The sequence below is a fragment of the Opisthocomus hoazin genome, chromosome 2, assembly GCF_030867145.1.
Source record: "Opisthocomus hoazin isolate bOpiHoa1 chromosome 2, bOpiHoa1.hap1, whole genome shotgun sequence".
Lineage (NCBI taxonomy): Eukaryota > Metazoa > Chordata > Aves > Opisthocomiformes > Opisthocomidae > Opisthocomus > Opisthocomus hoazin.
In genome coordinates this window covers 114,449,221-114,463,175 of record NC_134415.1, presented here as the reverse complement: position 1 = coordinate 114,463,175, position 13,955 = coordinate 114,449,221, and the positions used below count along the sequence as shown (strand labels likewise).

General features: G+C 39.4%; 1 protein-coding gene across 4 annotated transcripts in view; it reads left to right on the top strand.

Annotated features, from left to right (window-relative positions):
- KIDINS220 (kinase D interacting substrate 220) overlaps positions 1 to 13,955 on the top strand; it is an 81,764-nt gene that overhangs the window by 41,099 nt on the left and 26,710 nt on the right. For all 4 annotated transcript variants that reach the window (XM_075414803.1, XM_075414802.1, XM_075414804.1 and 1 more), the window contains exon 22: positions 305 to 467. In XM_075414803.1, the coding sequence (XP_075270918.1) occupies positions 305 to 467 (163 nt within the window). The remainder of the gene's footprint in view (positions 1 to 304; positions 468 to 13,955) is intronic.

Genomic DNA, 13,955 nt, shown 5'->3' with positions numbered 1-13,955 from the left:
AAATTAAGATTCACCTGTAACAGGATGATAGTAATTAGTGTTTAACCTTGAGCTGAAGTTGACAGTTTTGGAGAGTCTCATGTTCTGAGCAGTATTTGCAAGAATTTTTAGCAGGTTGTCAAATGATATTTTTAGGTGTGACTTGAGATGATTTTGAACTTTGTGAGTTAAAAATGTAATACTGGAAAGTTCACAGATCAAGTTGAAGGACTTAAATAGCTGTTACTTTGAGGAAAAAAAAAGATATTTTTTCAAAAGGGAAAAAAATCTGTTGTGTTTCTTCCCTTCTTCCCTGTTATATTAGGTCGTTTATTAAGAGCTAATCAGATCACGTTCAATTGGGACAGACTGGCTAGTTGGATCAATCTCACAGAGCAGTGGCCATATAGAACATCGTGGCTCATACTGCATCTTGAAGAGACTGAAGGGGTTCCAGATCAGCTGACTTTAAAAACCATCTATGAGAGGTAGGTGATCCTCTGGTGATGGTATGCACTTTCAATGGTTAAAATAGTGATCGTTATTAACAACTTTTAGAATAACCTGGCTTTCAAACAGCTACCAACTTGCGTTCTAAAATTCCCACAATCTTACTCTCTTCTGTTAACTTTGGAAACTTTTAAATTACTTCTGTTGCTATTTAACGTGCCACGTACAAATGTGTGCTTTGTGTTAAACACAGAATTATACTGGAATTCTTTCACAGTACTGCTTTCCAGTACTCTCTGTGTACATATTTCTAACTTACCTTTATTTAGATTTGCCATATGGCATGTTTTGTAATTTTCTGTTCTCAGTATTTGTCCAACAGACTCATTACAGTATTTTGATTATTAGCATTGGCAGTAATAAATCGCTTTGGAGCAATCAAAGTTATCTTCGAGACAGAACAGTGTTTATGTTTGCTGATGAACCAAAGAAGGTGTTAGAGACCCATGTTATTCTCATAAGTGGGTACTAGTAATTCTAGTATAAACTAATGTTAAAGCCGTAGTAAACCAACATGAGGAGAAATAAAGGACAGTCACAACTGAATGTGAATGAGTTATTTGGGTTCTGGATTATTGTTGTTAGCACAGGCACTTGAACTGTTGATATTCGGTGCCAACTGGAGAGTGTCAGGGTTTATTGGTTCAGGTGCGGAGGAGACGGTGACTCAGGCTACGCTGTTGTGCCTCTTGCTGTGCAGGTGGTGTTCAGAAGTAATGTAGCCACTCGAGTGCCAGTTCATAACTGACAGTCATAAATGTATAAATAAATTTATGGTGTATAAAACTAGGATCCGTAATGGGAAGAAATAGTGAAGAACCCTGTGCCATATATTGGAAAAGGGAGGGCGATGATCTTCTTTAAAGTTCTTTGTGTTCTACCTGCAATACCAGGGTAACAAGGAAAAGAGGACCAACGTTCAGGATTCTCTCTTTAGCAAAACATACCAACAATATTATTTGATACGAAAATGATAAAGCTCCAAGACGGAGTTTCTTTGGCTACTTAACTATAAAAAGAAAAGGTTCATAATAATAACAATGCCGCACGCTCAAGAGGAGAGTTGATGTCTCTCAGGCCCACCTGTTGAACCTCTGTGAGGAACTAAATGTGTAAATCTGCTGATGTAGTGACAGAGGTGAGATCTTGTCTGTCTGCTGGTTCGGGTGATCATATTTACCGTATGCTGAAGATGAAAAGGTCTGTGAACTCTGTCCTGCAGTTATCTAATGCTCTGAAAATTCCGTTTTATCCAAAAGAATCCTTTCTGTGTCATTGTCGTTCTTTTTATCTGCAACTGTTTGAAGCCACTTGGCTTGAGTATCTGTTTCTATCAGCTCAAGGTAGAGTATTTAGTTTAGTTCCTCTTTTAACGCTTCTGTTTCTGTTCTTGAAGGTTTTCTAGTTTATAAAGCAGCTCTTCCACTTGGAGTCTCGTGAATAGATGCCAGATTTTGATACTTTCATAGCTTCTGTTCCTCTATCAAGTCTTACTTCTCCCTTGCCTTTTATTCTGCAAGGATTTTTTTTTTAAGTATTTTGGTACTTCAGAACAGGAACAAGACCATAATCTTCCTAGTATTGAATAGTTTGTGTCAAACTACTTTTTATTGTGAAGGTGCAACGTTCTTCTTCGGTTTTGCTGCATTTCTGAACTCCGCGGTGTGTGAGGAGAGGGGTCTGCTTGGACACCTCCCTCGGGTGGAAGGAATCGTGTAGGTTCTGTGCTGAGTGCAGGACTTCAGTGCGGGAGCGCGCTGCGGCGGGGGCAGGCGGGCGCAGAGCCCGCGCCGGGATGCTGCGGGCCGCTCGGGGGGGGGGGGGGGGGGGGGGCGGCGCGGCGTGCGGCTGTGTGCCGGCAGGCGGCGCTGTCCGCTTGTCCCTGCCGCCCCGGCCGGGCCGTGGTGGCGGGTCCCCTCTGCCCGGGCGCTGACACCCGGCGCGCTGCTTCACGGTGCTTCGGGGAAAACATACAAGGGGTGCATCGGGGAAAACATACAAGGGGTGCAGTTCTCGAAGAGGACCGAGTAGGCAGTCGTTAAGAAACAAAAGAATTAAAAAATAAAAAAATTTGTGGTCACTACCCCTTTATGTACGTGTTATGAAGTATAATTTATGTGAACGTATATATGAATAGTTATATGAACATTTTGCCCCCCTAAGATTCTCATCTCAACGTCCAGAATTTAATTTTGCTAACTGTATAGATGGGCTGTGTAGCGAAGGGGAGGGACGTTTTCTGTCACAGCTCGGTGCTGTCTGTTGCAGGTGAAAAGATCGCAGTAAGAGAACTAAACTAAGACAGCCGAAAGCTGCTCTGGAGCTGTTCGTCAGAGGCTGTGTGACGCCAGGCTAATCGCCTCCACCACAGCTTTCGCTTGGACGGTGTGTTGGTGCCCCTGTCGAGAGGTGGTGCGCAGCTCGTGGTTCTGCAAGTGCGCGGTGTTCAGAGCTGTGCCTGAAGGTAGTGGGAGCTCTGCTTTCAGTACGTGGGGTACTCTGGAAAAAAACCTGGATATCTCAATTTGGTTACTAAATCAGTGTGCCTACACCTCTGTGCTTCAGTTTGTTATTAAAAACAAACAAAAAAGCTAACTAATGCATTCTTGTGGTGAAGGATTTTTGGGAAAAGTAAATTTGTGGGTGCTTTTCTGTAGATACTGTGATGAATATGGAAGACTATATTGATGAGCTGAAACCAGTTCTGTCAGGAGTAATGTATCTGTACTGTATCATACTATGCAGAGATAGGAACACTTACTGAATGTTATATTGGCAACATTTTGCCAGGGTCTTAAAGAAACCCAAACCAAACAAAAATCAGTGTGATTAATTGACTTTATTCAATTTGTTGCACAGGAACACCTCTGTGAGCACTCTGGACTGCAGTCACTTAAACTTCTCCCTTGCTAACAGGTAGAGAAGCTGTGTTGTAATTCTTTTGTAGAGAGAAACAAGCCCATGCTTTGTAATTGTGTCAAACATTAAAAATAAAAAAATACTGTGTCTGCATTGTTGGCTTGAGGTCCAGGTCCAGGAGAAAAATGTCTTTAGTCTTTTTACTTGAACTGACTTGCTGTGTCGCCTCACTTCTATCCTCTCACTTCGAGCCTCTCTCTTTGCTGGCGTGCATCTTCCCTTGGTTTAGCTTTCCGGTTGGTAAACTTACTAGTACCAGTATTTACTCCTTTGAGTTTGTGTTGCCTTTTCAAGTAATCTCTCATTATCAGTATTTTAATGTAGTCTCTCTCCTTGCCACATTAAGCGCCTAATTCTGATATCTTGTCTGTTGTGTTCTCCTTCCCCTTTTGTGTTTAGGTTGTTCTGTGGTCAAGCCACTATTACCCTTACCCACCTCTTCATCCTGGCCTACTTTAATTATTTTTACCATTTTATTTAGAATTGTCAGATGGAGTTAATATTAGTGTACGTTTATGTTGTGCTGTGTCCTCCTCCATGTTGCTGTAAGGCATCTTCCTGATGTCAGTTTTACATAATGCCCAAATGGTTTGCAGAAGTTGTGAAAAGCAAGTTTTTAAAGCCCTGTGACTGAAGTTGTAAGAGAATTAAATTGTCAGATTAAAGGAAGTTTATGTTGACTGTTTGCAACTGATACTTCTCAGACTTGTAAATTAGCCAACTGTGGGAATGTGCTCGCTTGTGAAGACTAAATGAAATATCCATGACACCAGAATGAACGTCAGTGCCAGATCTAAATAGATGGTATACTGGGAAAAGTCACAGTGGCTTTTTGTAGAGAGAAGATACGTTTCAAGGCACTGAATTCTCAGCAGAGTTAATGAACATGTGAGGAAGGTAAGGTACTATTTTGAAATTGATAAGAAATTTTAAGCAAGATCTTGAGCTAAGAACATTTCAATGTGTTAAAATGTAAGTAATAGCAGACAAGATTGCCTCAGGAAGACAAAAGAAGGAAACGAAAGGTAGGAGTAAGAGTCTTGTGAGAAACTTGCAGCTAAGATTTCCAAAGACAATACTTGCGCTTCTTTAACATAGCTGTAAATGGTCTGACAGAGGGAGAAGATGCAATGTGGGGATATAACCAGGGCAGCTGTTTCACAGAGGGTTGTGAAAGTAGCTGTGAGTAAATTCCAGATCAAAGTAATAGTATATATAGGTATCATAACATACTGGGGAAAAAATCTCATCTGTAATCCTGCTAACGTAGTAATGGGCTGTAAATCTGCACTGAGGAAAGAAATTCACAAATCATTGGTGATTTATCTGAAAAAATGTGTTCAGTGCTCACCAACAGCCAGAAAATGAAACAGTGTCTTCAGGAGTTACTAGCAAAGCAATGGAAAAAAGGAAGGTATTATATTATACAAATCTGTGGTATATCTAAATTCTAAACACTATGAGATTCTAGTCTGTGCATTTGAAAAAAGTTGTACCAAAGTAGAAAAGCTATTAAGGAGGACGAGGAGAACCCTAGTCTTACTTCAGATTTTGCTGTGAATGTCATCATTGTCTGATTTCCCATGCAGTGAGGAGTCCCAGTTTTGCTTGAATACTTTCTCCTCTCTTTCTTGGATTCCAAGTCTTTATCAGTCTAAGAAGTTCAAGTAATTTATTTCTTTTCCCCAAAGACCTTTTCATTTCAGTTTGAAGCTCTAAGTTTCAATCATCTTACTTTGTTTCTTGATATTTTCTCATGCTTAAGGCTGTAGATGGCAATGATTTGATATTGTCACCTGGTTGATTAAAAATCAGTCTTCGCTGATGAGGTCTGTCCATGTGTTAAGGTTTATACACTTGCAAGTGAAACTTCAGGCGTGTATATTCCCACTGAGTTCAAGAATGCAATTCAGAAAATGATTGACTAAACTTGTAAACACTTGAAAAACTATGGATTTTCTGAATCTTTACCCATGAAGTTCCTGCAACATTTACAGTTGTGCTAGTGTGAATGCCCAGAATTGCTAATGCAAGGCCTAAGTTGAGTCTCGTGGTACTTACCTTGCATCTAGATTGTGTTCAGGATCCTTGAGAGTCAGTGGCTGAAGCACTTAAAAAGCCTGGACAAATAAATGTAGTTTGAGTATGTTTGCAGCAGGAGGAAAAGATTAGTGCAAAACACAGGAGCAATGGCTACTTTAATTTGAAGACATATGTGTTTAATTTAGTTACATCAAATGCTGGGGCAGGCTGTATGACAAGTTGCAGGAACCTTCTGGTCCTGGTGAACATGGTGGCTTGTCCAGGCAGGCATGGGCACTGTAGTAAAGTTCCATTTGGCCTTTGAAAAGAAAATGGCAGCGAACAGTCAGTATAAAGTTGATCGTAATCCGTGAGAGTTTCCTCGTGGTCATAGCTGCATACTGTTGGAGTAGAACGTTCACCCAGGAATTTGGTAGATTCATGGTAATTATTGTCCTTTCTCTAATGGGGTTAGGATCTAGGTTCCCTATATTTCGGAATTTAATTCTAGCTGTTACTTGGTGAAACTGTGAGAAATGTAAGGCTGGTGTGTATCTAGGCAGATAGTCCAAAGAGAGACCATGACTCACATTCTCAGTGCTTGAAGCTACTCCCTGGGAAGAAGAGAATACTTGTCCCCGGAACTGAATTTACATTTTGCTTAAGGATACAGAATTCAGGTATTCACACAGCCTTCTATTCAAGTGGTTCCTGGTGGCTGGTTTTGATGTTACTCTGCTTGTCATGCTTGATGTCATGAGGGGACAGTCCTACCTGTCATTCTTTGCCTAGGCTTTGCTCAAACTGGGGTATTAAGACAGGGCTTATCAATTATTTGTGAGGATATTGGCAAATAGTTGCTGGTCCCTGAATTTCTGTGATGTCACTGTTCTTATTTATTCAGAATGTTAGAACATGAGAGCTTGGCTCAGGATAGAAAAAACTTGAGCCATCTGTTCAGATTAAGTAAGGGTGGAGATCCTAATCTCCTTGAGAGCATGCTTTTTGGGAAGCTGAAGGAAACTATGGAAATCAAGAATCTTAAAGCTTTGATTTTTGAAAAAAGATATATATCTTCCAGGATGAGAAAATGGTTGTGCTTTCCACAGAGTTGTAAGTAACCATTACTTGAAACTTAACAACATATAATTCATCCATCACTTCGGCTGAATTTAACCTCTGCAATAAAGTATTTGTTTACATACGAATGCGGCGTGCCTACCTGTGATAGATGGCAAAATGATGTGCCAAAAGCACAAATTTAGAAGAACAATGTAATAGCTTTCTTTTATTCAGGATTCTTTTGTGTGTGTGGAGGGGGCTAAAGGATCTAACCAAGCCATAGCTTGCTTATTACTTTTTAAAATGCTTTTGTGATTCTTACACCATTCTAAGGAGTAACTTGCAGAAGACCTCTGCTCTGTCTGATTTATCAATAATGGAAAGTGTTGGTGTTTCTTCATTTCTTCAGTTCTAGATGTTGTCTTTACAGTTTCAGCACTGGTACATGATTTTTGCTTGCCTTTTTTCCAGTCTTCCTACTGATTGTTACCCCTTTTTGGAAACAATCACAGAAATAATTTAACCAAAGAAATTTCAGGTTGCTAGACAACTTGTCCTCTGTTTCGCTTTTTTTCCTTTTTTCTTCAGATGAAACTGGTAAAAACTAACTTAGTTAAAAGTGGAACAGCGGTTGATTGCTGTTGGTTTGGAGTTCTGTAGCATGGTTTCATTGGTGCTATGTTTTACCAAGAAAGTCAGATCTTTTGTGTGATAAGCCTGTGTGAATCAAATTAGGAAATCGTTTAGGCAGGTTAAAACATTTTTTTGTTTCGCATACAGTTGAATATTTATATTTCGTTGCTTACTACTTCAGTTTAAGGAAGTGTATTTACAGCATACTAAAAATAGCACCAGGATATAAATGATATGAAACTATTTTATTAAAGAAATTGATTTAATAAAAAATCAGAAAATAGTCTTCTGTAGCACTAGTAGTAAAATTTATTTTTCCCCATATAAAGGCTCATTTATTTTTATAGCAATTTGATGACACATCTGCTTGCTTTATTCAGCTGAAAAGAAAATGTTGGTTCTTGGTGTTTTGTAAAATTGCTTTGTTAAATTATTTTCGAAATCGTTCAACTTTTAACAAATGACATTTGATACTAACATTGGAAAGCAATTTCAGCTAATTAAGTAGATCCTTCTATAAACCAGTGGAACATTAAGATGACAAACTGTTCATTCAGGATTATTTTAATTGGTACAATTATTGTAATTTTGTTGCAATTATGTGTTGAGCTAAAAGCTTTTGTCTAAATCATTTGAGGGTTTTTTGTTAATACACATAAGTAAGAAGAAAAGAAGTAAAATAAAAACTGAAGATAAGCATTATCTGTCTACTTTTTCGTTACAGTGCTCTAGACAAGTATCTATTAAATTATTCTTTTAAAAAAGTGTTACATGTTTTCAGCAAATCTCCACCAGTGTTAAAACTGAGCAAGATCATTTGAAATGTAACTTTTCTAGAAGGTTAATATGTCAATTCCAGTTTTGACACTATTTAAATACCTTTTATTAAAAAGGGTGAAATTAACTTTTGGGGGATTTGCAAGTTGTATAAAATCTATTGAGGTATTAATTTAAGAAGTATAGCTTTTTAGTGATTATAGGAATTAAAAATGAAAAATCTATGGAAGGTGCCACATTAATCACTCTGTTTATAACGTTCTCTGCAATCATCTTTGGCCCAGGCCAGGCTTAAATAAATCGCTTCATTTAAGTAGACAATTTAATATTCTTGTAGAGCTCACAGTGAGGCATTACTTCCAAACATTTAACCTGCTTTTTGTTTTTCAGTTTCCTTTTGTTGCCTCCTCCTTAAAATGCAGTGTACAGAAAGTTACGGTGTTTCTTACGGTGGGAATAGTGTGGTTGCAGTGTTAAAAGGCAACACCAGCTGAGTAGTAGGTGGTTGTTCTCCAGACTGTCTACTAATTAGACCTGCGTGAGGCAAGGTGTAGAAGTAGAAAGAACCAGAGGACACGACAAGTAAGAAGGAAGTTCAGATGAGAAGGTAGTGGGGAGAGAAAAAGGATTGGAGCAAAAACTAATCGGAAGAAGACAGAGGGGTGTTCTTAGCTTTTTTAGTTAGCTTTGTAGTATAGAGTAATGTCATATTTTTAAAATACTTTCTTGGTAATTTTAAATGCTTGTAGTGTAGTTAATATGCATTAATGACATCCCTCAGAAATGCTCCTCTGTATATTTCAGATCCCTCCAAACACCACTGATTGATACCAGTTTAGGGAAGAACATAGAAACCTTCATTTTAGCAACACTATAAAAAATGTCAGGAAAGAAAATTTTTATTTTTAACCTATGTAAGTCAGTTCATGAAACTTCTGTACTTTGTGGGGAATTGAGAAAGTTGGGATACAGAGTTGGAGATTATGCCTTTTTGAGTCTGCTGAACACTGTTGTCAAAAAGAATATTTATTCAAAACCTGAGAGCATGGGAGATCATTGTGAGGTAGGATAAGCTGGAAAGGCGTCTCTTAGCTACATACTGCTAGTGGCCCATATCCTGGCTCTTACCCCACAATAAATGTGATGTAATCTATCTCTCAGGAAAAAAGAGGAGATACTTGCTTCGTATTCAGAAAAGACTCGTGTCTCGGATTGTAAAAGCCTGCCACTGAGCAGTAACACGGAGTGCCAAGTTGTTTGGAAGCTGATGCTCTAGTATGCCTTGCAACAAGTTGCTTGTCTGCCACAGAATGAATTTGCCTCATCGGATCAACTCTGTCTTTAGAAGCTGATTCAGAAGGGCAAGATAAGGAACAGAAGAAGTAACCCAGGTGCTTTATGAGGAAATAATAAGTCTTTAGTCCTGGTTGACTTGAATTTTGGTTATTAACCTATTAATGTGGTATAGTGATTGTACCTCTTTGCCTTCGAATTCTGGGTAGCATTTGCGACAGATCGGTGGATTAATCTGTGACTTACTCTGGTGAAGTGGAACTCCTGCTTTTGTGAGTGAAGTGTTTGCTGTGGACTTTTGGAGGGGGAGTGTCTTTTTGCCTGGTCCTGAGGTTTAACTGTATGATGTAACGTAGCCCCAGACAAGATCTTGTGCTGGAGACTAGGATGAACCATGGCCATTTCTAATGCTAGAGGACCTGCAAATATTTGCTGCATTTCGGAAGTCCTACAGGTGGAGGTATTGAATAAAAGGATCCCTGCATAAAGCCATAAAAGTAACTTTGTAACTGATGTTCAATAATGAAAATACCAAACCAGATTAATGCAATATTCTTGTATTTCGCTTGTGAGAGTGATCTTGTTGGACTTGTCAGTCAGTGGGACATAATTACTTTTTTGTTTACAGAGCAGAATCCACGCGTTTGTAACTGTATTAACACTTTTTAAATTATAAAGAATGCTGATACAGGGTGTGTTCTGGAAAGCTGTATTAAAAGTAGACCTTTTTAATAAGGCTCAGAGACAGTGCATGAGACTGTGGGAGATTAGTTTAATAAATATCAGTCTTTTAAGGATCGAAATGTTTTTTTCTTTCTGAAATGATCAAAAGCAGGAACATTCAGAAGAGGTGTTTTATCTACTGTTACTGGAATTGGCTAGAGTCGGTTTTGCAAAGCAAGCTTTCCTGAATACCTACGGTAATAGGAGCTTTTAAATAGCTATTGCATCTGTTCAGTGAAGTCTCTGTACTGCTTAATATGCACAGAGGGGTTTATAATTTTTGTCTACATGGATATATCAACTATAGCTTTCTTTTTTTGTCTTTATTAAGATAAAACATTGATTCCCTTATGTTTTAGTATTGAGTGTGTGGTGGCTTTTTATTCCTGCCAATATAGACATGTGTGCAAACGCTGGTTTTCAGTGTCCAAATAACCTGTTGCAAATTTCAGTTTGAAATAGTATTTGCAGAACTGTTAATATGTTGATAGTGCTGCAAATTTTCTGGAGCGTTTTGTGTGAGAGCTTTTAATCGAGGAAAAAATGCACCCTTGGGCATAAAGATACACTGTCACTATACTGACCACACATGAGAAGATCAGGATAAGTAACTTCAGAGCAAAGTCCAGTGGAGGGCCACGAGGATGGTGAGGCGACTGGAGCATCTCTCCTATGAGGAGAGGCTGAGGGAGCTGGGCTTGTTCAGCCTGCAGAAGAGAAGGCTGCGAGGGGACCTTATAAATGCTTACAAATATCTGAAGGGTGGGTGTCAGGAGGATGGGGCCAGACTCTTTTCAGTGGTGCCCAGTGACAGGACAAGGGGCAATGGGCACAAACTGAGGCACAGGAAGTTCCGTCTGAACATGAGGAAGAACTTCTTCCCTCTGAGGGTGACGGAGCACTGGAACAGGCTGCCGAGGGAGGTGGTGGAGTCTCCTTCTCTGGAGATATTCAAGACCCGCCTGGACAAGGTCCTGTGCAGCCTGCTGTAGGTTGACCCTGCTTTGGCAGGAGGGTTGGACTAGATGACCCACAGAGGTCCCTTCCAACCCCTACTATTCTGTGATTCTGTGATTATTAGTATTTGATTGTTAGAGATTAGATGTCTAATTAGCAGATTGGTAAGCATCAAAATTTCATACTGCATTCCAAAGTGGCCCAGATTTTCCAGTTTTCTGTTTCTCAGTATCAAACCTTTAGAAAAAAAATTTTTGTGTCATTTTTAATGGGAAGTTATTTCATTATTTCAAGCAACATTTTTGTCTTAAACTGTATTGAGAGAAAAATTTGAAAGGCACGGGATAGATAAAACGTGACATGCCTTCATGCTCGTGCCTTCTGCTGATGTATTTGTTATTTAATAACAATTAACTAGGTCTGTTGCTTTTTATGGAGTGCAGAAGTTAAATGAACCTTGTCCATGTAGTTGCTTGCTCCTGTAAAACACATGAAGAAAAAAAAAACTTCAGGTGCGTGAAGAGTAACTTGCAGTTTCTTTGTTTTGTTTTGAGCCTCAGGGAGGGAGGTTTGTAAAAAGTAGGAAGGATGGCACTTCTGGGTATGAGGACTTGCAGAGAAGTCAGCCTTCCACCTGTCCAGGAGCACCAGGGCAGGCTGCTCCCTGAGAGGAGGCAAGCTGGGAGCTGAGGAGGACAATGAGACAGGCAAGGCCTTGTCCTCACGAGGAAGGGGTGCAGTCCCACAACAGCTGACCAGGGAAACTGGAGCAGGTTCAGCAACAGTGACCAGGGACGGCAGACAACCCGGTGGTCTGTAGCCACAAGACACATTCAAGGTCAAGTCAATGAGTCAAGGTCATGACCAGTAAGGTATATAGATGTAGCTCAGGTGAGTACTGAGGGCAAAGGCCAGAACTTCAAGGCAGTTTCTAAATCAATCAAGAGAGGCTTCCAGTGAGGCTTCTCACAGCTCTTACCACAGCAGTCTGATCCCAGCTGTACTGTATCAGAGCTGGCCTGAGCATGGGCAGCGAAAACCTTGGCCAGAGGCAGAGGTGATAGAGCCTGTTGGCATACTCCAGGACCAGACATAACCAACTAAACAGGGAATGTGGGCACAACACAGCCTTCGGTGTGGGTGAAGGTAGCTGATGCTGCTGGTGTTTTACCACCACTGGTGGTAAAACGGCGGGCAGTGAAGGACCGCATCCTGTGGTGGCCACCGTCTCCTGCAGTAGGTGGTGAATAGGTAGGATGTGTCATGGATAGCCCCAACAGCCTGGCATCTAAGCTATGCTCGCAACATTCAGTGCTCGACCCACTGTTGGACCGTGTAGTTATTTCACAAGTATGCTGTGGAATTGCAAGGTGAAGACAGACTAGAAGAAGGTGAACACAAACTAGAAGAAATCTGGAGCAAATTCACGGTCTTTTGAATGGAAGCTAAGTTGACGTACCTAGGTGTACTTGTAAATATTTTTTTATTTGAGGAAAAAGCTAGAAATAGTCCATCATTGTTGAAATATAACTTAACTCACACTGAAAACAGTTTTTAATTTTAGCTGCATGTGGAAAGGACACATGTGGAATAGTGGAAGGAATTTTTAAGTTTTTTTTTGATGTTTCTGATTTAAAGAATAGTTCTTCTGCCTCGGGAAAATCTAGCCCCCAAATGAGAATAGGATGTTCACAGTGTTTTATTTTTAGATCTATGTGCTTATATTTTAGAAAAAGTAACTCCTAAAATGCTTTACATGCTAACCTTTTATTTTTTATCTGAGAAGTACAGGCACATGAGATTTTTGTGGCGCTTTGCCAAAAGATTATAATTTACATAAATATTTCTTTCAAAGGCATAGTTTAAGACATTGAGCTCAGGAGGTTAGAATAGAGACTGCAATCTGCACACCAGCAGTGGGCTATTGGCTTCTGAACAGTAGCTTTGTTCATCGGATTCAGAACACTGTTCGCATTCAGACTTAAGTAGAGCTGGCATTAAAATTCAGCTAATTTGTTTCATGTGATTTGTCAGCTGTGTGTTTTATTTAAGTCTGTGTCACATTCTCTTTTGGCTTTTTATTTTGTGGATGTAAGTGTTGAAGTAGGCCACTCTTTAACTCTTCAGTCCCAGACTTAAGAAGCAACTTAATTTTCATTTTGCCAGTGTTGAACTTTTGTCTAGATATTGACAGTAAATATATAGAACTAAAGTGTGCATTAGTGGTTTTGGGTGTTTACATTTCTGATGTTTGAATAAAAACATACACAGTTACAGTAAGTTTAGTCATAGTTTTATGTATGGCAACATACAAGTTCCTAAGGTAGTGGCTAAATATTAGTGTAAAAAATATACAATTCTCCGATTCTGTGGAGTATACAAGTTTTACTTTGATACTGCCAATGTTGTTGTTTTTTTTTTTTCTTTTGACCATTCACTCCGTGAGGTGAGGACCACTTTTAGCTCCTGTTACATTACTTTAAACCCTATGGGAGAATGAACTGTTTCCATTCTTTGAAACTGTAACCTACTTCTGGGTGTTCAGTTTCTCTTCTGACAGAAGCACCACCTTTTCTTCTCTTAAGGCTGGAGCCTGTGGAGCCTTAGATGTGTTGAACTTCCCTAAAGTGGGTAATCCCACTGCCATCCATATGACTGCTCACAATCATTTACAGGATCAGAACCTTTGTTAGAATAGACTACACTTGCTTTTATGCTTTATATTTGTTACATTTTCCTATGCTGTAGAGGTAACATCTCACTGTGAATAAAGTTATTGGTAGATAATTCTTATGACAGCATGGTGTGGCAGTATCCTCCATCCGTTAGGTGCATAGTCCATTCAGAAGTTTTCTGGTAAAATTTGTAGGAGTTTATTTCTGCTTGTAATATAGGGTAAGATTGTCCTAAAAGATCAGATTGACAAATGTACACACAGTTAAAATACATTTTTAAGGTAAAGGAGTTGCACTTACTTCAAGCATCTAGCATTGATCCTCAGTTCTTTTATTTCTCTTAACATTAAATGCTAAATGTTCTATGTAAATCTGCCACTGTTGTCTCTGGAATAATCCCATGGT